This window comes from Colius striatus, chromosome 22 (genome assembly GCF_028858725.1).
Source record: "Colius striatus isolate bColStr4 chromosome 22, bColStr4.1.hap1, whole genome shotgun sequence".
NCBI classification, from domain to species: Eukaryota; Metazoa; Chordata; class Aves; order Coliiformes; family Coliidae; genus Colius; species Colius striatus.
The window spans coordinates 4,028,246-4,048,424 of NC_084780.1; the positions used below are offsets into that span (position 1 = coordinate 4,028,246).

Here is a 20,179-nt window from a genome sequence, read left to right on the forward strand (position 1 = left end):
TGCTGAAGCCACAGGGCTGCTGTCCTTGCCTGGCCCTTGGGGCTACACAAACTTGCCCCCACACCCGTGGGCTTTTCCTGCCTGGTGCCCCCTGGGGCTGCACTTACCCTGGGGTCTTGCTGAGGCTGCAATGCCACAAGGTTTGTGCCTGGAGGTACCTGGTCTTGTCCCTGAAAGCAGCAGAGTCCTGCTGTGCAGCCCATGGAGAACAACCCCAGGTCTTGAGCACAGTGCTGTGCCACTGACTTTGCTTCTCTCCAGAGCTGACAGCTCCTGTGGCAGCAGCAGGAGCCCTGTGAAGCAGAGCCGTGCTGGGCTGGTTGCTTGCACACCACACTGCCTTCTCCTCTCCTTCCTCATCTTTATCTCTTTCCTTTAAAGAAACTGAGCAGGAGAGGCAATCCTGAGCTCACCCAGCACATCCAGTGCTGCTCAGCACCCTGCAGCACCATCCCATCTGCTGCAGTGCCCACAGCCAGAGGCTTCAGAGCTGCTGGGGGTGTGGAGGTGCCTCCTCTCCAGCAGCCACTCTGCAGGTAGCCACTGTGCCCCTGGGGCCAGTCCCCACTGCACCTTCAGCCCAGAGCTGCCCCAGGGCCTCAGTGCAATGCATCCCTCACCCCCTCAGCAGGGCTTGAGCTGCCTGCTGAGGTCCTGCCTGCCCATTCCCCCACTGATCCTGCTCAGGCACCACAGGGCTGGAGCCTCTGGGAGCAGCCCCAGGGTTCCCCCAGGCAGGGGCAGGAGCTGGGTGAGGCACAACACCCAAAGGAATCCCTTGAGGCCTTTGTACTTGTTCAAAATACTTTATTGCAACATCATGGGTTCCTGTGAGTCTCCCAGCAGTGGGACTCTTGCATGTGAACACCAAACCAGTTTAAATTAAAACTAATGTCTAGATCCATTGCTTCCTTTCAGTGCAGCCAGGCTCTGCCCAGCCCAGCGCTGCTGCTCGCCGGAGGCCGTGGCAGAGGCTTCTTGACACAGCAGTGGGAGAACAGCAGCCCCATCTTTCTTTCTTTTTTTTTCCCCACCTGATAAGACTTCTTTTTCTTTTCTAGTGGCACCCAAAAATGAAGGTTTTTACCTCCTTTTCCATGTCCCCCATGGGAGGCCAGGAGCTGCCTGTGCAGAGCTCCCCCAGCAGCAGCAGGCTGCCTCCCCTCCCTGCAGAGTCTCTCTGGCTTCTTTCTCCTGCTTCACACCATTCCACCCTTTCCATGTTTCTCTTAGAAAAGCAGCATTATTTTTTCTTCTTTTTTTTTTGCTTGTTTTTCCCAACTCTTTATAAAAACTAACAGACAGGATCAACAACAACAACACAACACAAAAGGCAAGAAGTCGCTTTTCAACTCGAGTGCGCAGCGAAGGTCCCACCCTGTGAGGACACAAAGTTGGACCCACGTGGAGGGAGCTGCCAGGCAGCCTCCTCCTGCTCCTGCTGCCGAGATCCCTGCCTTGGAGGAGCAAAGATGCAGTTCAGACTGTAGCAGCACATTCAAATGTATCTCTGAAAACCTAGTCTGACGTTCTAAGCTACCTAAGAAACAACCCCCCACCCCCCAAAGCCAACCAGCTCCCAAGTGAGAGTCTCCCAATGCCCAGGGAGCGAGGGAAGGGGATGAAGGGCAAAGGCACTCTTTGGGGAGGAGAGGAGAGCAGCATCCACACCAAGGAACTGCAAAGTCTCCCTCTCTCCCCATTTCCCAGCAGTTAACAATAAATTAAGCAGCCTCAGTGGGGCAGGGGAAAGCCAAAGGGATGGGTGCCCAGCCTCACCCAGGAGGCAGCTCCCCGAGGTCAGGGCTGTGCTGCTGCCACCACGCAGCGGGGAGCGGGTTCCCCAAGCAAGCCCCAACCCCCCCAACCCCAAATCTAACAGCAACAAGGAACAAGCCACACGTTTCCCCTCCGAGCAGAAGCAGCTGGGCCATCCCCAGGAGCCACACAGCAACCCAGCACGAAGCCATCGGGGCCACCCCAGCATCTGCTCCCTCCTCCCAGCTGCTCGTGTTGCTGGGAGCCTCGTGGCCCTGCAGCACCCTGCCCGGGGTGGGAGCTTGGGGCTCACAGGGATTTTGGTCCCAGGCTCAATATCCATGATTCATGGCCCACGTGGGGCTGGAAGTCGCCACAGCCAAGGCCCCCGAGGAGCTGGCAGCCAGCCTAAGAGGGTCACCAACCGAGAAACGTTTGACCAACTTCATTTTCGGGGGGGTCCTGCTCCCCCTCCCCAGTCACGCCGGTGCCCTGTCCCCGTGCAAAGGGTCACTTCAGCTCTGAGGCACGGGCTCGCGTCCTCGGCGGCGGCCGGGGAGGGGCCGGTGGGTGGATGCAGGGAGGGGATGCGGAGAGCGACCCCGGGCTGCGCAGGGCGAGGGGCTGATGCTGCGCGGGGCTGGGCGGCGCTCGGGAAGGGGCTGGTCACAGGTTGACGTCCGTGACGTCTGTGGGCGTGCTGGTGGGCTGGCTGGAGGAGTACGCGGCGGACTTGGCGGCGCTGTATTCCTGTTGGGTTTGGGATGCTTGCTTCAGGCTCTCGGCTAAAGCTGCCTCGATCTGCTCCTGACAGGCTTTCAGGCAGTCCTGGGAACAGGGAGAGAGACAAGAGGCCTCAGGTCTCTGCTGCTCAGCAGCGGGAGCCTTACAAAGAGCTCTGAACTGCTGCTGGGCTCTTGGAGCACAGAATCACAGAGTGCTGGGGGCTGGAAGGGCCCTGCAGAGCTGCCCCAGCCCCAGCCCCTGCTACAGCAGGTTCCCCTGGCTCAGGGGGCACAGGAACGTGTCCAGGTGGGGTTGGAAACCTCCTGAGCAGGAGCCTCCACACCCTCCCTGGGCAGCCTGGGCCAGGGCTCCCTCCCCTCAGCACCAAAGGACTTTCTCCTCCTGTGCCAGGGCAACTGTTTGTGTCCCAGCTGATGCCCATCAGCCCTTGTCCTGGCACTGGGCACCACAGAACAAAGTGCCACCCCATCCTCCTGACACCCACCCTTTAGGTACTTATAAGTGTTGCTGAGGTCTCCCCTCAGCCTTCTCTTCCCCAGGTCTCTGAGTCTTTCCTCCTCACAGAGAAGTTCCAGCCCCCTGATCAAAAACATCTAAACACAAACACAAAGGAAACTCTCCAACAAAGATCATCTCCATCTTGTCAGTGCTTTAGGTGTCTCCTCAGGAGAGGCCCAATGCTCTGGTTGTCTTCTTTCTCCCCACTTCTCAAGCAGTTGACATTATGCCCATCAGAGCTTTCCAAAGCATCTGAGCTGGTGCCCAGCTGCAGCGTGGTTCCAGCATCAGGGCAGTCTGCTGCTGCTGTGGAGCAGAAGAGCTCTGCAAGGGCCAGAATCAGCCTTTCACCCACAACTTCCCAGACCCACGAGCTCTGTGGCCTCCAGTACTGACCCTCCCAGGCCCCAGAGCCATGTGTTCCACACAACACCATGTGCCATCACACTGGGTCATTACCAGAAGGATGCTGTGGCCACAAAGCTGCTGGGAAAAGGCTGTTACCCTCTTCCCCAGGGAGCCCCATGTGATTCACCAGCACCTCCCCAGAGCCTGGGGAACCCAATGCTGGGGACACACCAGCCCCACAAACAGGGAGGTGCAAAGGACTGCAGAAAGCAGCTCAGAACCATTTGGGTTGGAGAAGTCCTTGAAGCTGCTGCAGTCCCAGCCCTGCCCTCACCCTGCCCAGCACCACTGACCCCTGGCCCTCAGAACCTCACCTTTGGGATCCCTCCAGGGCTGGGCACTCCCCCAGCTCCCTGGGCAGCCTGGCACAGGGGCTCACACCCCTCTCAGGGAAACAGTTCTGCCTCAGCTCCAGCCTCAACCTCCCCTGGGCCAGCTGCAGCCCATTGCCTCTTGTCCTGTCATTCATTGCTGGGGAGCAGAGCCCGACCCCCAGCTCCCTGCAGCCTCCTGTCAGGGAGTGTCAGAGAGTGCTGCTGGCTGCCCTCAGCCTCCTCTTCTGCACTCCTCATAGCACTTGTTCTCTCACCCCTCCCTCTGTTTTCTCCCCACACAAGCCATAAGCAGAGGAGGAAACCCTCCACTCTGGTGCCAGAGCACCGTGACGCAGAGAGCTGTGGCCACTCCTCAGCCCAGCTCCCACACTGGCTCTTGGTCCTCACCGTGGCCAAAGCCGAGCTGGCTGCTGGCTGGATATTGTCACACACCGAAATCTCTTACCAGGAATCTGCCACCAGTTCTTAGAAACTGACAGAGGATGTGGGGAGCGAAAATAGCAACACCCAGCTCCCCTTCCCCAGCCGCTTCCCGTCAGCACAGCCGCCAGCCCTCCTGCCCACAGCCCCGGGGCCAGCTCGCTGCACGGCCTCTCCCCACTGCAGGCCCCAGCCCGTGTCCCCCATGCTGTGAGGCTGTGGGTCAGACACCCAGAGGGTCTGATCCTGCTCCACACTGGTCTGGAGTGGCGCTGAGCCTCAGCCCAAGCGCTGTCCCTGAGCCCACCTCAGTGGGACGGGCCCAGCTCCTGCGGGCCGTGGAGCCCCCACAGCCCCTCTGTCCCCACAGCCAGGCACTGCCCAGCTCAGCCTCGGCAGGGGGATCACTCCTGCACTGCTGAGCCAGAGGAGAAACTGAGTCAGAGCCCAGGGACACGGCAAGGCCAGGTTCAGGGAGAAGCATCAACACCCCAAACACGGCAGGCCAAGGCCTGGTGCTTCCCCTGGAGCCCTGCAACGCCGGGTCACGTCCCCAGGGCTCCCTTCTGCCTGGGCACGGGCTGTTTGTGCACAACAGATGCCCTCAGGGGCTGAGGAGGGGGGAGCAGGCTGGAGGGGAGCAGAGGGGTGCTGGGCTCCCTCCCTCAGCGGTGCCCTCTCTGCTTCCCACCTGTTCCCTCCACCAGCCCCGGCCCAGAGCAGGTTTCAGGCTCTGCCCCATTCACCGCAGCAGCTTGAGAGCAGCTGGCTGCACTGATTCTCTCTTTAAAAAGGCTCAGGCAAACAAAAACCCCTTAAAGCCTCAGGACAGATCAGGACACCCTCCTGCTGCATCCCCTCCCTGCCTGGTTTACAAAGCCTGGCCACAGCCTCCCTGCCGTGTGGCACCCGCAGCCCTCCTGGCCCCGGGCTGCTGTCAGGGGACTGTAACCGACCCACAGCCGCCTGCCTGCATTAGCACTCGGGCAGAAGAAAAGATCAAAAGGGGCCTCTGGCAGCAGCAAAGCTCCTGGCTGCACTGCAGCAGGAGCCACCTGCAAACAGGGAGCCTGAGAGGGTTTCCCTCCTCACGTGAAGGGCAGTAGGGGGCAGGCAGATGACCCCCAGCTCCATCCTGGGGTTCCCGTCAGAGCCACTGTGTCCCCAACCCCCTTCCCATCGAGTCTGGGCACCTGCAACCAGACACCAGCAGGGGTTGGCAGATGCTGAGCCCGGCTTCTCTCTCTGCCCCATCCCACCTTGTCAACCCGATCCTGCCAACACCTGCCCCTGCAGGGAACTGACACCAGCTCCCCTTTGTGCTGCCCTTCAAAGGCTCAGAGCCGCCTGCAGCCACGGGCCCGAGCCAGGCTGCTGTGTTTAGAGATGCTCACTCCTCTCCAGGCCCTCCTCAAACCATGCTCTAATTTCCTCTCCCACTAAGAAGAGCCCAAGGCAGAAAGAGGAAGGGTTTGCAGCAGCTCCCCCCTGAGCACTCACCACCTCCGTGCCAGTGATGCTGGCCAGCAGCTCCGTCATTGCCTCGCCGCTGAAGTCGTTCACTGAGATGCTCAGGCCATGGATCGCTGCTCCAATGCTGCCTGTTGCAATCATGGATGGGGGGTACATGGCAAATGTGTAGTCTAGAGCCAGGGCAGAGATACAAGGGGCAAAAAGAAGCTGTTAGCAAGGAGGCACGTGGTAAGCTCTCAGGAGTGGGATTCCCTGGAATCATTTGGGTTGTTGAAGCCCCTGAAGCTGCTGCAGTGCCAGCCCTGCCCTCACCCTGCCCAGCCCAGCACTGACCCCTGGCCCTCAGCACCTCAGCTCCAGGGCTTTGGGATCCCTCCAGGGCTGGGCACTCCCCCAGCTCCCTGGGCAGCCTGGCACAGGGGCTCACACCCCTCTCAGGGAAACAGTTCTGCCTCAGCTCCAGCCTCAACCTCCCCTGGGCCAACTGCAGCCCATTGCCTCTTGTCCTGTCATTCATTGCTGGGGAACAGAGCCTGACCTTCACCTCAACAACCTCCTGTCAGGGAACTCTAGAGGGACAGAGTGGTCTGTGCAGCTTAGCAGAGAGAAATGGGGGCAAAGTAACAGGAAACAGGCTGAGTAGGACAACAGTGAGCTTCACTACACTTCTCTCTGGGTCTGTCTCACCAAAGGAAGTCATGAAGATGAGGTTGCCTCTCATGACAGCCAGCAAAGCTGGTAAAAACTCAGATTCAACCTTGCCTCTACCCTGGGCACCCTCCCACAGTTGCAGCCTGTGCAGCAAGAAGGGTGGCACAGCAGCTTTGCTCTTTCCTGGCATCTTTCAGGCACCCACTAAGCCCCCAGGACTGTTATCCCACTTGGTCAGGGATAGAAAACACACGATTGAACAGCAAAACACATTGATTTGAATGGAGGCAGATGTTCACCTCCTCAGTACAGCAGGATGCTGGAGACCAGCCCCAAGTCACCCAGCAAACCTGAGTCAAGCCCAGGCTACCCCATCTGCAGGGGCCAGCCCACCCTCCCCAGTGTGGTGGGAGCAGACACCCACCTGTGGCACACAGGGCAATGAAAGTCTGTGCGTGTTTCTTCACCAGCTCCATCTTGTCCTTAGGCAGCGGGAGGTGATGGAGGATGTGAGCCAAGAAATCGTTTGCTATCACTGACACCAGGTCCCACTTTAGCTTCTCCAGGACTAGAACCTCCCAGTCCTGCAGAGTCAAACAGACAGATAGCATGTTATTGAGGACTAGGACCTGCAGATAGACAGTACATCATTCAGTGGGGCTAAGCCAGGCAGAAGCACTCACTGGATTCAAGGGCAGATAAGGCCAGTGCTTGGGGAAGGGACAGTGGAACAGTCCAACCCATGAAACAGGGAAGAGAAGAGGGAACAGCTCTGTTCTGTGACTATGGCACAAACCCAGCCTGAGCTGTTGCAAAGCCAGGAGCAAAGATCAGAAGGGGAAGCGCTAAATCTGGCTTCCTCTCTCCAAGGTGCAGCTGGGTTAGCCTTTGACACAACTCAGCTTTGCAAGGGCCCACAGAGGAAAAACCAGTAGGCATACCATTCCCACATTCCTTCTCCACCCCTGAGAGGTGAGGCTGATGTCCAGGCTCCAGGAGCAATCCAGTTTGGGGCTAACACCACTAAGGGAACAGAGCTCACCTCCCTGCGTGCCCCTCGGATCCCGGCAGCCCGCTGACTCCCTCCTGCAGCGGCTCCTTGGCCAGTGAAGCACAGGAGGCAGCAGCTGCCCCTCCACACAACACGTTGAAGGGAAGGTGGGGAAACACAGTTGAGCTTTTCAGGCTTGAACCATGACAGCCCAAGCTCCTGTATGAGATTTTCCATCCCTGCCAAGCTCAGGGGCTGTGACCAGGTGCTGAGGTCTCCAGCCCGACGCCCGCTGGGCATACAGCCCTAAGGAGACAGGCCCAGGCTGGCCACTAGCACTTTGGCAGAACCTCCCCTACTCATCATGCCTCTTCTCTGCCAAGAGAGCTTCCAGTCATGCTCAGCAGAGCATCCCCAGCAGCTTCTCAGGGGGAAGAGGCACTAAACAGCCACTCTAAGAGCCAGCTCTCCCACTGACACACAAGCAACGGCTCACTGGTGCTTCCCAGTGACATGCCAGGTGGCTGCCAACGTCTCTGTCCCACTCTGCTGTGCTCTCTCCAAGCATCTCACACAGATCTCTGCAATATCCTCCCTGAGCCAGTCTCTGTGTGATCTGCAAGCTGGGGAACAGATGGTGGGAAGGTCGGGTGCCCCCATGGATTTCAGCTGGAGCCTGGCCTGCTCCTCTCAGGGGCTCAGCCTCTCAGGGGCTCAGCCTCTCAGGGGCTCAGCCTCTCAGGGGCTCTCCCAGCCCTGGGTATTAGTTTGCTGAGGAAACCCAAGTGCAAAGCAGCCACAGGCAAGCACGTGGCAGAGCCCTTGCCCAGGCAAGGCCAAGTGGTACCAAAGCACCCCTCCAGCACAGTGTAACAAGGAGAGCACCTCAATTAGAGCCTTAGCACAGAATCTGGGACTCCTGCATTCGGTTCCCTGCTCTGCCATCAATGTCAAGGTCTACCTGACTTAGCCAGAGGACCAGCTGAATCCAGCTCTGAGGGCACACATGTGCTGGTCTCGCTGGGCTGAGTGGCTTTGATGTTATATCTGGGTCTGATCATGCCACTGACAGAGCAGTCTCAGGAGAGGCAAGAGCAGAGTCTTCCCAGGATCATTTCCCTTCCCAGGATCATTTCCCCTCCCATCTCAGCAGGAATGTCACAGGCAGCTCCCACCAGCCACCCGAGACTCTCTGCTGGTCCCAATTCCCCCACATCCCGAGCCACAGGGAAGATCTCTGGTCCCCAATTTCTCCCATCCTCTGTCCAGATACGCCAGAACAGCCCTGGCAGATGCCCCACATCCCTCCTCCCCTCTAGCAGGGGGGGAAGGAGAACACTCTGCAGGAGCTGAAGCAACAGGTTTGGAAAGGCAGAGCTGGGATTTGTATCAGGTATCTCCATTTCAGGGCCTGCTCCTACCCAGTAGAACATCTATTCTTTCCCCAAGCAGTCTAGGGTTACAAGGCCAATGCTGCTTGCAGCAGTGCCAAAGGGCTGCCACAACAGATGGATTTGAAGAAGTGAGATTTTTTTTTGTAAGGGCAGATCTTCATTTTCCCTGTTTTTTTTCTAAAGCCACTCTTTCCCCTTACACAACAATACCACTTTTGAGTTGCTGAAACGAGCAGCATTACTCAACCTGCTCCAAATCCCCCCACGAGCCCAAACATGCTGTTTGCCATCTCCCAGCCTGCACCTTCCCAAGCAGAAAGCTGTGCCTCACTCCAGCATGCTCACTGCCCTCCCAGCTGGATGACCAGCCCAACAGTCTTTCTAGACTTTTAAGCCAAATCCACAGGATAAAAGCAAGAAGAAACTCAGCAATGAGCTCCAGAGCCTGAGGGCTGCAGCACAGGTTCCTGAGGGTGCCTGGTTCAGTGGGGGATTGGAACAGAGCAGAGAGATCAGGCTTGGGTAAAAGAACAAAAACCACTCAGTGCTGGCCACTGGGTAAACTGCAGCAACACAGTGAAGTGACATAAGGAAAGAGCTGCTGGAGATGGAGAGCTCTGTGCTTTATCCCTGTCACTCACCTGGAGCCCACCAAGGGCAGCAGGCTGGGAAAGCCAGCTGCATGCCCCTCCATCAGCCCAGCTCCTGGGGAAGGGGCACAGGACACTGCTGATGCCTTCAACAGCCACTGCCCTGAGGGTGAGAGGCTGAAGCAGTTCCAGCCAGATTTCTCCACCCAGCTGGGAGCATGGCCCTTCTGCAGAGCCTGGGAGAAGGTCAAAAGGACGACTTGGAGATCACAGCTCGTGAAGCAAACACAAAAGGCATAACTACACCTGAGAGGGGAGCTCCTGAGCACAGAGGAGCCACCAGCCTGGCATCATCTGGACTCCTACTCCTTGCCTTTCCTCCCAGCCTGCTCCTGGGAGTCACCAGAGGCAGATGACAGCCACACTAGTGAGCCAGAGAGCCTGTCTCTGCTGGGACACCTTTTGTCCTAAGGAGAAGATCCATGAGACCTCACCTGGGATGAGCTGGCACCTGCCACACCAGGACTGGTCTGGGACAACAACCTGGCTGTTTGTAATGCACAAAAGCAGCTCTTTTCCAGCTAGCACCCAGGTTCATGGCTTCTTCAGACCCTTGTTGTTACAAAAGGGCTGATCCCGAGAGCCAGCCGGCGCTCCAGATGCCAGCTGAAGGCGACGGGCGCCAAGGACTGTCACCAGCTCACAGGATTTAGCTCAGGGAAACCTCTCCCTTGCCAAACCACCCTGCTCCTTGCTTCTGTCCTGCTAACCCTGGGGACTTCCCACTCTCAGAGCAGCATGTCAGAATCTCTGAATCACTTTCTGTGTGGAAGAAGCAGAACAAAAGGCCACAAGAGATAGGCAAGCAGGCCTGTGACAGCAGCAGCTCAGGGTAGCAAACATCCTTTTCCTGGCATTTTGTTTTGCACCTAATTGAATCAGTCTCTGCCTGGCCAATGAAAGAGAGGAAGAAAGTGGAAAGTTTCTTTTGTTTCTCCAGCCTGAAGAGCCCACCCTCCCCGTGCAAGGGCTGAGAGCTGCCAGCACTGCCCATCGAGCATCTCATTGCTGGGAATCCAGAAGGTGTGTGTGTGTCCCCATTCTGCAAGATCCCCCAGGGCAGAGCTTCCTCATGGTTGGAAACTGCAGAGCAGCTGAGCTTCTCCCCCCCTGCAAGCTTGCTCCCTTGATCTCTCCTGGCTGCATCCCACAAGAAATGTAAAAACAACCCAGAAGGAAGGAAAGCAGAGAGCGCTTCCCATCGCCTCCCTGCTGACAAGGACACCTCCCTGTCCAGTTCAGCCCCTGCTTGCTGCCTCTGCACCCTCTAAGGCAGACTCGAGTTACAGAGGTGGTTTCGCTCTACAGCTCTGCAAACTGGGATGTGACACTCACACCAGCTTCTCCCCTCTTGGTGCAGCGACAGTTACTTTGTAGCATCAAGCTCTACCCTCAGCAACACCCACACACCCCCTGTGCCTACAAGGAGCGTGTGTAAACCTCTCTGGCAAGGCTGCACAGGGAGCAGAGAGCCCAGCTCCCCTTTGCAGCAGCCCTGCCTGCAGGAGAAAAGGAAGTTGTGCTCTATTTTGTCACTCAGGTTGATAAGGTACCATTTCAGTTGTCACAGCCTCCGTGAGACACCCCCGAGGCAGGAGCGAGGCTGCACCCCGTGGTGCTCAGAGCTGACTCAAAAGGAGGGTGGAAAGAGCTGCTGATGTTACTGCTGGCCACCCACCTACCCCACCCAGCACCCCAGATACAGCTACAGAAATGAGCAGCCACGAAAGTCCACTTTGCAAACAGGAGATCTGTGGGGCAAACGTTGGTTCCCATCCCCTGAGCAGAGCTCAACAGGGGATGTCAACAGTCACGGTGCAGAAACGATCACAGCTCTCCCACCCATGCAACCAGCAGAAGGTGCAGCAGTAAAACACCAGCATGTCTGCTGGAAAGTCAATGTTTTATCACAGGTGACAACCCTTTCAGCTGTTACCTCTTTCTCTTCACCCCTCAGGGTTGCTGTCAGTGCTGCTCCCTTCATGACCTGCCATGGGGCTTGATCCTATTTACAATCTTTGCTAGGAAACACCAAAAATGACCTTGGGGCAAAGGTTTCAATGTATTAGGGGTAAACCTGGTAGATGGAGGCCATCTACAACTGCTCTCTCCAACCTTCAAGCAGCTGAACACCCTCTTGTATAGGCCAGGAAAGCCTGTATTAAAGACACTCAAGTGAAAGGCAGGTTAGAGAACGCCCTCGACGGAAATCCAACTTCCTCCAAATGGACCAGAGTCCCTCGTTGCATCATTTCCTTCTCCCTAGAATAACTTCATCAAGATTTTGCTTCAACGATGTCCTTTCTAAACTGCTGAGCTTGTGCCAAGCAAGAGGAGGAGGCAAACCCACTGGGAAAGTGAGCCAGCTTCCTCCAAAGGGCCGGGGAGGACATGCTGGGAGCTGAAATGGCATCGATCCACGAGGAGAGGCCAGGATGCATCATTGTCCAAACCTTGATGAAGAAGCTCCCCTTCCCCTCCCCACCCTCTTCCACTGCAGGATTGTGAAAGAGAAGTGACATTACCACTATTAGCACAGAGGAGGAAAAGCAGCTTGCCTTGGTTTTGTAATCAGGGTATTAACTCTTGTCGGGTCCCAAAGAGAAGAGAAATTCTTCCAGGATCTTCAGATGTTACCTCCACTCCCTCTTTACAGTGGATAGAGATGGGAGACTGGAGCAGGATCTGCTCCAAGAGGGTTAAACATCTACTTGAAAGCAAGCAGGGAAAGGTGACCATCAGGCCATGGGTTACAGGGCATCTCCTGCCCAGACATCTGCAGATGCCTCAGCAGCTCTGCGTAAGGGCTGTGGCTGGTCTGTGACACCTGCTCAGCCCTTTGGGAAAGGCAAAAAGGATCTTATTTGCCCAAAAAGCTATTTTTGGCTATTCAAAGAAAGAACTTTTGACCCCTCCAAATGAAGCCATTCTTGTCCACCTCAACTGCTTATTGATTTTGGAACAAAACCATGCCAGTGTGCTGTGCCTCCTGTTGTGAGTGTCCCAGGATCCAGGGGGAAAAAGGTACAGGAAAGCAGAACACCCAGTACCTGCACCATCAGAAGCAAGCAACAGGCACTCAGCAGTGCTTTCCTACTCCTTCTCCACCCCAAGGCTGCCAGGAGAAGGGAAGGTGAATTTTGTGGCATTGCTTAGCCACAGCTTCCTTCTGACAAACCTCTTGGGGAGAACAAAAACAGAATGAGGAGGCATCAGCATTTGTGTGCAAGAGTGAAGGAAAGCCTCTGGGGACGGTGCTCTGCCCACTACCCACCTGCACGTCTCCTAACTGTTCTCCTTTGGAGGAAGCCTGTTACAAACAGCTCAAGATTCAGCTGAAACAAAGCAAATCCTCACCAAGAATAACTCACCACATGAATCAGAATGGAACACAACTGAGATCCAGGAGAGATACACACAAGGTGCCCACCAAGACCAATTGCTTGTACATGGTACAGAAATCACTACAGTTTACTGTGATCATCTCCCCTAGTCTGCAGGGGTTATGACAGGACTCCCTGTCAAATCTGGATAGGAGAGGGAGAGAGGTGAAGCAAGACACTTCAGCTTCCTGCAACCCATATTCTGGCTGGACATGGCACTTATCCATCACTCTGCAGGGACAAAAATCTGACCCTGGCCCACAACATGCATTTTGATCAGCCTCATGCTCCTGAGGGAATGAAGAGCACTGTCCATGCTGTGAAACGCAGCCTGCTTGCCTACAAGACCATTTGTCACCTTCTGCTCAGCTTGTTGCCTCTGCAACAGAGCCAACTTCTGCTTGCCCAGCAGAAAAGTGAATGCAAACCAACTCCCAATCCCCTCTGCCTTTTCCCAGCTCAATGTTAACTCCCTCATTATCATTATCCCTTCCACCCGGGATTAGCTTCATGTGATGATCCCAGTCCTGGGAAGATGCTCCTGCAGAATCCATTGCTGGATGGGAAGATTCTCTTAAGGATGAAGCTTTAATGACAAAGCAGGAGAAAGGCCTCACCCACAGATTTTGTGGCAGCCCCCCACAGCAGATGCTGCAGCACAACCACAGCCCAGCATCCAGAGCAGCAGCGAGCCCTCGTGTTTCCTCTGTGCATTCCCACCCCTCACCACTATTCAAGGTAATGAACCATGTATTTTTTCAGTGCTACTGAAGGCAACAATCACCCACCAGTGACTAGAGGGAGAGAGGTATGGAGGTGAGGGGATTTTCCCCAGCCTTCACTGGCACTTGGAAAAACCACGTTCACACAAAGAGTTCCCCAGTTACCAGAAGTGCCTTCCGATTCACACCTGAAAGTTTTGTGGGTTCACTCCCCACCCTGGGGACAAATCACACTCAGATCATCTCATCCACCCCAGCCCCAAAAAAATAAGACATTTAATAAGGTGATGACTAACCCTGAGAAATTCTCATAGACAAACTGTCTCCAGGGATGTTTGTTACTCGAAGTGAGGTGGCCGTTGCCTTCTGCTCCCAAGCCAAGGGGTTCTCCAACTGCCTCCCCCACTGGTAAAGCTGACCTGAGAGGTTTGGATCTTTTCTCAGACATGAAAATGCTTTGCCTTTCAAAGCCTACACAGCTTCTGCCTGAATGTAAATGGGAGAGTCAAAGTAGCCCTGCTTTAACTCAAGGGTGAAGAGCAGGGCCTGGGCAGAACATGGTCCCACTCACTTCCATCACCCTGGCAGCAGTGTCAGCCTCAACACTACAACCCACACAGCTGGATCCCAGTGAGAAAGGCTCCCACTCATTTTGCTGGTTAACTCTCCACTTTAAGCTTACTGTTTTTCCTGCTGGTGTGGAAATGCATCTCCCACATCACACCCCGTTGCAGCTGGGGCAAGTCAGAGCCACATGCCCCTGCCTTGGCACACAGATAGGAGCCTTTGTTCTCCAGAGCTGTCACTTGAGAGCAAACCAGCGTCTGGGAGTGAGCTCAGAGTGGCAGCTCAGAGCTGGCAACGAGCACTTAAGGCACAAGGAACTTCCTCTCAAACCTGGAGGTGACAAAGCTGATTCCCACAACAGAGAGGCTGGAAAGATGTCCACCAACAGACATCACACCCAGCATGGCAAGGAAGAGGGAAGGTTGATTGCAGAATGCAGAAGAAGGTGAAGAAATGGGAGAGAGAACAAGAGGAGACAGAGTGGCAGGTATGCTGCCAAGTAGCAGGATGCAGGAGATAAGAGCTAGGGAGGAGGTAGAGGGCTCTTTGAGATAGGGGTGGTTACCAGGAGCTGCTGAGGTGTGATGGAGTTGTCTGTGTAAATGCAGAGCTTCTCCACAGTCAGGGGCATGGTTTCTCGCAGCTTGGAGGCCAGGAGCATGCAGACAGCTCCCAGGAGCTGCAAGTGATTCTTCCGTATACGGACTGAGGACAGGTAGCGATCCACGTAGTTCATGGCCAAGGGGAAGACCTCTTCTTCACACTTCTGCTCCTCACACACCTGAAAAAAACCCCCAGTTACAAAAATAAATTAACAAGAAAAGGAAGTTTTACTCAGCACAGGACACCTCCTGCAGCTTCAAAGCTTCTGGTCAGGATGGTGTTTCACACTTCTCTGCAGGGCTTTGAAGGCACTCTGAAGGTGCTAAGGTGTAAATTAGCTACTGGTTGAGGGAGCACTGGAAGGGGCTGCCCACAGAGTGTTGTCTCCTCTGGAGACATTCCAAACCCAGCTGGATGAGTTCCTGTGTGCCCTACTCTAGGTGGTGCTGCTCTGGCAGGGGGGTTGCACTGGATGAGCTTTCAAGGACCCTCCAGCCCTTGAGACTCTGATGTGCCTGTCACTTTGGTGAGGTTACACCAGCAAGTTTGACTAATGCCTTAAATTGCATCTTCCTGCAGAAAGCTGCAGAACTGACTTGTGCATTTTTTCTATAAGTTAAAGATGAGAATTGCTTTTTTGGGGCCCCTTTTTCAGCTTCCCCTGCTGGGGATGTCTCCAGCCAGTTGTACATTAAAACTGCCTTCTTCTGCTCTGAGGACTAAGGATCTCTGGAGAAAATGAGCAGTTCCATCCTATCTCCAGCTGGACACCTAAATGGGGAGGATCCAGTCACATCTGGTGGTTCCACCTTAAGTGGTCCAGAGACATGAGAAGAATCAATGGCAGAGCCCATGTCAATGGTTGAATCCCAAAGCCACTCTCCTCCCTCAGCCACACTCACACCACAGCAGCAAACACAATCCAGGAGCTCTGAGTATCAGTCCTCTGCTCTTATCTCTCAACCAGGATCAAAACACTGGTCATATTTAACTTCCTTCTTTCAAGGCAATCATAAAAATATTGAGGTTTCCCCTCATACAGCAGCAACCCCCCTGTTCTCCTGCCAGCAACAACTGCCTCCCCAGCACAGACTGCCAGAACGCTGGGGACACCGACACACACCATCATGACAACTGCCAAGTGTCATCCACTTCTCGAGTGCCTTTAGGGTTTCCTAGGAACAAGCTCCAAAGCAGCATTTATCTAACAACCCTTCCCAGAAAGGGGACTGCAGAAACTGAACAATAATAGGAAGGAAAATAAGGCCCTTTTAAAAGCAAGATGATTATTTCCTTAGACAGAAGCAGGCAGCTTCATGCCACAGGAGCTGAGGTGGTGAGCAGGCAGGCTCCATCCCAATGTCATTTGTCCTTTGCAGATCTGTTCTTTCATTCTCTGTTGAAGCTGCTGGCTCTGACTGTCTCATGAAGAGGCCCATGCAGTTTCCCCTGCTGAGCTGTATCCCACACAGAGCCACGTTCAGTTTGTAATTTAAGGAAGTAAATGGCAGTGATGTTCTCTCCCCCGTTTAACCTGGCATTTTCAGCCCTGTCTCTGGCTTGTAGCTGCACAGCTGAGGTCTCTGCCCAGAAGCTTTGGGGAGCAGGGGGTGGAGGAGAAACAGCTGCATGGCAATGCACCACCATGCACAGGCTGAGGGTTCAGGGGCTGTAGGGTGTCTGCTCCTCCTGCATGAAGCCATCACATCTTCTAGCACAGCCAGCACTCCCCGAGGTGCTGCCCACTGCACACTGCCTTTCTCACCCATTCCCGGACCTCCAAGGGCAGTCCCCTTCCTCCCCACTAGCACAACCTCCCCCATACCAGAGACCTGACCTCCGCAGCGTATCGAGCCCAGCGTTACCCTGTCCCCTGGCTTGTCCCTTGCACCCTTGCACTAGACGACCCCAAGGAACACCCCAGCGAAGGCGGGTGCGTGCTTCCTGTGCCTCCCGCCCGCCGCCCGCTCCCCCGCTGGCGCAGCGGCGCGCACGCTTTGCAGGCGCGGACGGCGGGCGAGGCAAAGGGCCGGTGGCCGGGCAGGAAGCGGGAGCTGCGGCGGGGGACGGAAGGCAGCCGGGGGATGCCGTACCTCCAGCATCCAGAAGGCCAGCATCTTCCGCATGTACGGCTTGATCTCCCGCTGTACGCGCTGGAAGTAGAAGGCGCGGGGGCTATAACGCTCCTCCTGGCTCAACAGGTTCTGCAGCACCCGCCGGTCCCCCAGGAGCTGCGGGTCGCGCCCGGCGCGGGGCACGCGGGGCACGGCTTCCACGCACAGCAGCTCCATGGGCGCGGGGCAGAGGAGCGAGCGGGGGCAGCGCAGAGGGGCAGCGGGCAGCCACCCCACCGGCTCCGCTGCAGCCGCCGCGGGACGCCGGGAACTGGCCGCGCTCCCGGGGGCGGAGCCGCCGCCCACCCCGCAGCGACCCGCCGAGCCCGGGCGGCCGCGGGGCGGGGCCGGCGCCGCCGCCAGCCAATCCGCGGGCGGCGCTCGGGCGGAGGCCACGCCCCCGGGGGCGGGGCCAGAGGCGCGCCGGCGGGCTGGCAGCACGTGGGGCGGCCGCGGGGCGCTGCTGCCATGTTGGGGCGGGGGGGTCGGAGCCGGCACCGGCCGGCCCCCGTTCTCGCCCGCTCCTTCCGCTGCCACACCAGCTCCCGCACGTTTCCCCAGCCACCCCTTGGGTTGTCAGGGCGGTGCCAAACTCTGCAGGCCAGGGAGGCTGCACAGGGGCTGTCCTCGGCGCTTGCAGGGAAACGCCTGTCAACCCGATCTAAGAGGAATTTTGTCGTGTTTAGTCTTATACCTGTTTTATTCTGTATGTCTGACCAAAGTCCATCAAGGCCGTGAAAATAATCAGCTGTCTACATACTAAGAGGCGGTCTGTAGCAAGCTTGCTGCCCTCCAGAAGCTACCCTCATGTCAGTACTGGTGCAGCTCCATGGGAGATAGCACCCTCCATGTCTGCAGAGATAAGGGTTTGTCAGGCTCGCTGGGTTTTGCAGAATAATTAACAATTGTTTAGAAATACCTTTGCAAATTGCATAGCAGATGGATACTTGGCTCTTGGAATTGAGTAAGTTTGCATTGTGACTTGCTCAGCACAGGATCTGCTCTGTGCTGGTACCTGTTGCCCATTGTCTCTGCAGTAGCTGCTTTCTGGTTTCAGAAGCTGAAGAGAATGGGCTGACACTCTGAACACGTTGCTCTCTGATGTGTGTCACTGGCTACAAAACCTGAAATGCCTCAGCTTTGCTAGTGCTGACAGGAAGGGTCAGGAAATGGTCTAAAATGTACAACAGGTCCTGTAATTGGAAGAGGAATGGATTGCCTTCAAGCTTGCAAATCAAAAGCTCCTGAATTGAGACAATTAGCTCAGGAGTTCCCAATCCAGGGCACAGAGGCAATATGCCTGCATGGGCTGACTTGCCCAGGGATGGTACTGCATTGGCATTGGCAGCAGCAGTTGGAACCAAGTGATTAGAATCACAATTGTGAGAAGTGGGAAATACATCACAGCCCACCAGCATCTCCTGCTCTGCTCGATTGCTTTGTTCCCTGCCAAATCTGAATGCCCTCCCCTCTGAGATGAAGCACCTCAGCAGTGTGTGCTCCTGTGATGCTCCATGGCACAGGACAGTCTCTGCATTATGGCTGGGCTGAGAGCACAACACAGGGACTGTGAGGGTGAGGGAGCACTGGAAGGGGCTGCCCAGAGGGGTTGTGGAGTCTCCTTCTCTGGAAACATTCCAAAGACCTTTAAGACTATTGAGTCCAATTGTTAACCCAGCACTGCCACAGCCACCACTAAGGCCTGTCCCTCAGCGCCACATCTACACAGCTTTGGAATCCCTCCAGGGATGCTGACCCCACCACGGCCATGGGCAGCCTGTACCAGGGCTTGACAACCCTTTTGGGAAAGAAATTTTTCCTGATATGTAATCTAAACCTCCCCTTGTGCAACTTGAGGCCATTTCCTCTTGTCACTTGGGAGAAGAGACCGACCCTCACCTCACCACAATGTCCCTTCAGGGAGCTGCAAAGAGTGAGAAGGTTTCCCTCCCCTCTGCCTCCTTTTCTCCAGACCCCCAGTTCCCTCAGCTTCTCCTCATCAGACTTGTGCTCCAGACCCTTCACCAGCTTTGGTCCCCTTCTTTGTACACACTCCAACACCTCAGTGACTCTCTTGTCACTTCCATCTATGCCATTTTAACACATTTAGTACTTTTATGTGTTTTCAGACATCTAAAAAGAGTCTTTTCATGAAGAACAAACACACAAAGTTAATAAGCATCAGTAAAACAAGGCTGAAGCCTTTGTTCTCCCTGCTCAGCTTGTTGGTGGGGTTTGTTGGTTGAAATTGAAAATCTTTTTGATCAGAGATTTAGAGATTCAAAATGCTGCTCATGGCAGTGAGCAGAGAGGTCACATCTCACGTGCTGGAATCCCATTTCCCCACTGGTACACATGGCTTTCATTTTCTGCAAGGTATAGGATATGTTGCAAATCTTTAATGAGCAGAGCATCACAGAATGGTGGGGGTTGGAAGGGAGCTTTGGAGATCATCTACTCCAACCCCTCTGCCAAAGCAGGTTCACCTAGATCAGGTCACACAGGAACGTGTCCAGGTGGGTTTTGAAGACTTCCAGTGTTGATTCATTGTGTGAAAGGCCCTGAGAACACCATAGAGCATGGTAGTGGGGAACTGGAGAAGAGAAATGGGAGAGAGAATCAGATCAATCCCATCCCTGCCTTAACTTAAAAAGGATTTCTGTAGGTGAGAGAAGATGCCCAAACCCATTTCCCAAGTAACTTGCTTTCACCTTACAAAGCAAACTTCCAGTGGTGTGGTCCAGAAATATTTGAAGAATCTAGGAGAGAGATTTCTGTGGACCAGTCAGCTGGTTTTAATCCAGGGTGACCCCCCTGCTCCTCTCCTCCACTCTTTCACTGTCAGCAGCATCCCCCATTTGCAGGGGAAGAGAAGGGCCCCATGTCCCACATTTTTAGTAAAAATAGACAGCAGCTATTTTCTTTAGTCAGGCAAAGGGAAACCACAGCACTTGGGTTCTTGGTCCTTCTGGTTTCTGGGCTGTGCCTTTTGAAATTGAAAGTTTCAGGCCCCTTTCCCAGACTTGATGGTCTTTCTCCTGTTTCCCAGCGTCTGCCCGGTGGTTCTGACACAGCCCCTTCAGCTGGAGCGGGGCTCGGTGGCAACCGTGGGCCACAGCACACAGGGAGGGGGAAAATGAAGCCTGTTGCATAAGAAAGTGTTCCTTCCAGATGATGACTTGGCAAAACTGATGCCTCTGCAAAGCCACATTATCAGGCTGGAAAGGCAAATTACAGACTGCAGGCATCCTAAAAAGCCCATTGTGTGGGTGTGTGGAGGGAAAAGCGATCGTTCCAGGAAAAGCAGCTCTTGGTCAGTGCTGCCCATGGACAGTCATCTTCCTGGCTCTGGCAGGACACAGCACAGCAGCAGGAAAAAAAGGAAATTCCTTCAGAGTAAGAATTAAAAAACCTAATGGCCTGCAGACTTCCAGGATCTCCAACCAGCAATGTTATTCTTTGCTG

General features: G+C 55.3%; 1 protein-coding gene across 3 annotated transcripts in view; it reads right to left on the reverse strand.

The window, feature by feature from the left end:
* Window positions 1-786: 786 nt before the first annotated feature.
* CCND3 (cyclin D3) overlaps window positions 787-20,179 on the reverse strand; it is a 51,476-nt gene continuing 32,083 nt past the window's right edge. For 2 of the 3 annotated variants that reach the window (XM_062013560.1, XM_062013561.1), the window contains exons 2-5: window positions 14,563-14,778; window positions 6,715-6,874; window positions 5,667-5,809; window positions 787-2,586 (exon numbers count right to left, since the gene is read on the reverse strand). In XM_062013560.1, the coding sequence (XP_061869544.1) occupies window positions 2,425-2,586; window positions 5,667-5,809; window positions 6,715-6,874; window positions 14,563-14,778 (681 nt within the window). In that variant the 3' untranslated portion in view covers window positions 787-2,424. Of the gene's footprint in view, window positions 2,587-5,666; window positions 5,810-6,714; window positions 6,875-14,562; window positions 14,779-16,693; window positions 16,986-20,179 lie in introns of those variants that run through there. The other variant, XM_062013559.1, reaches the window with a different exon arrangement.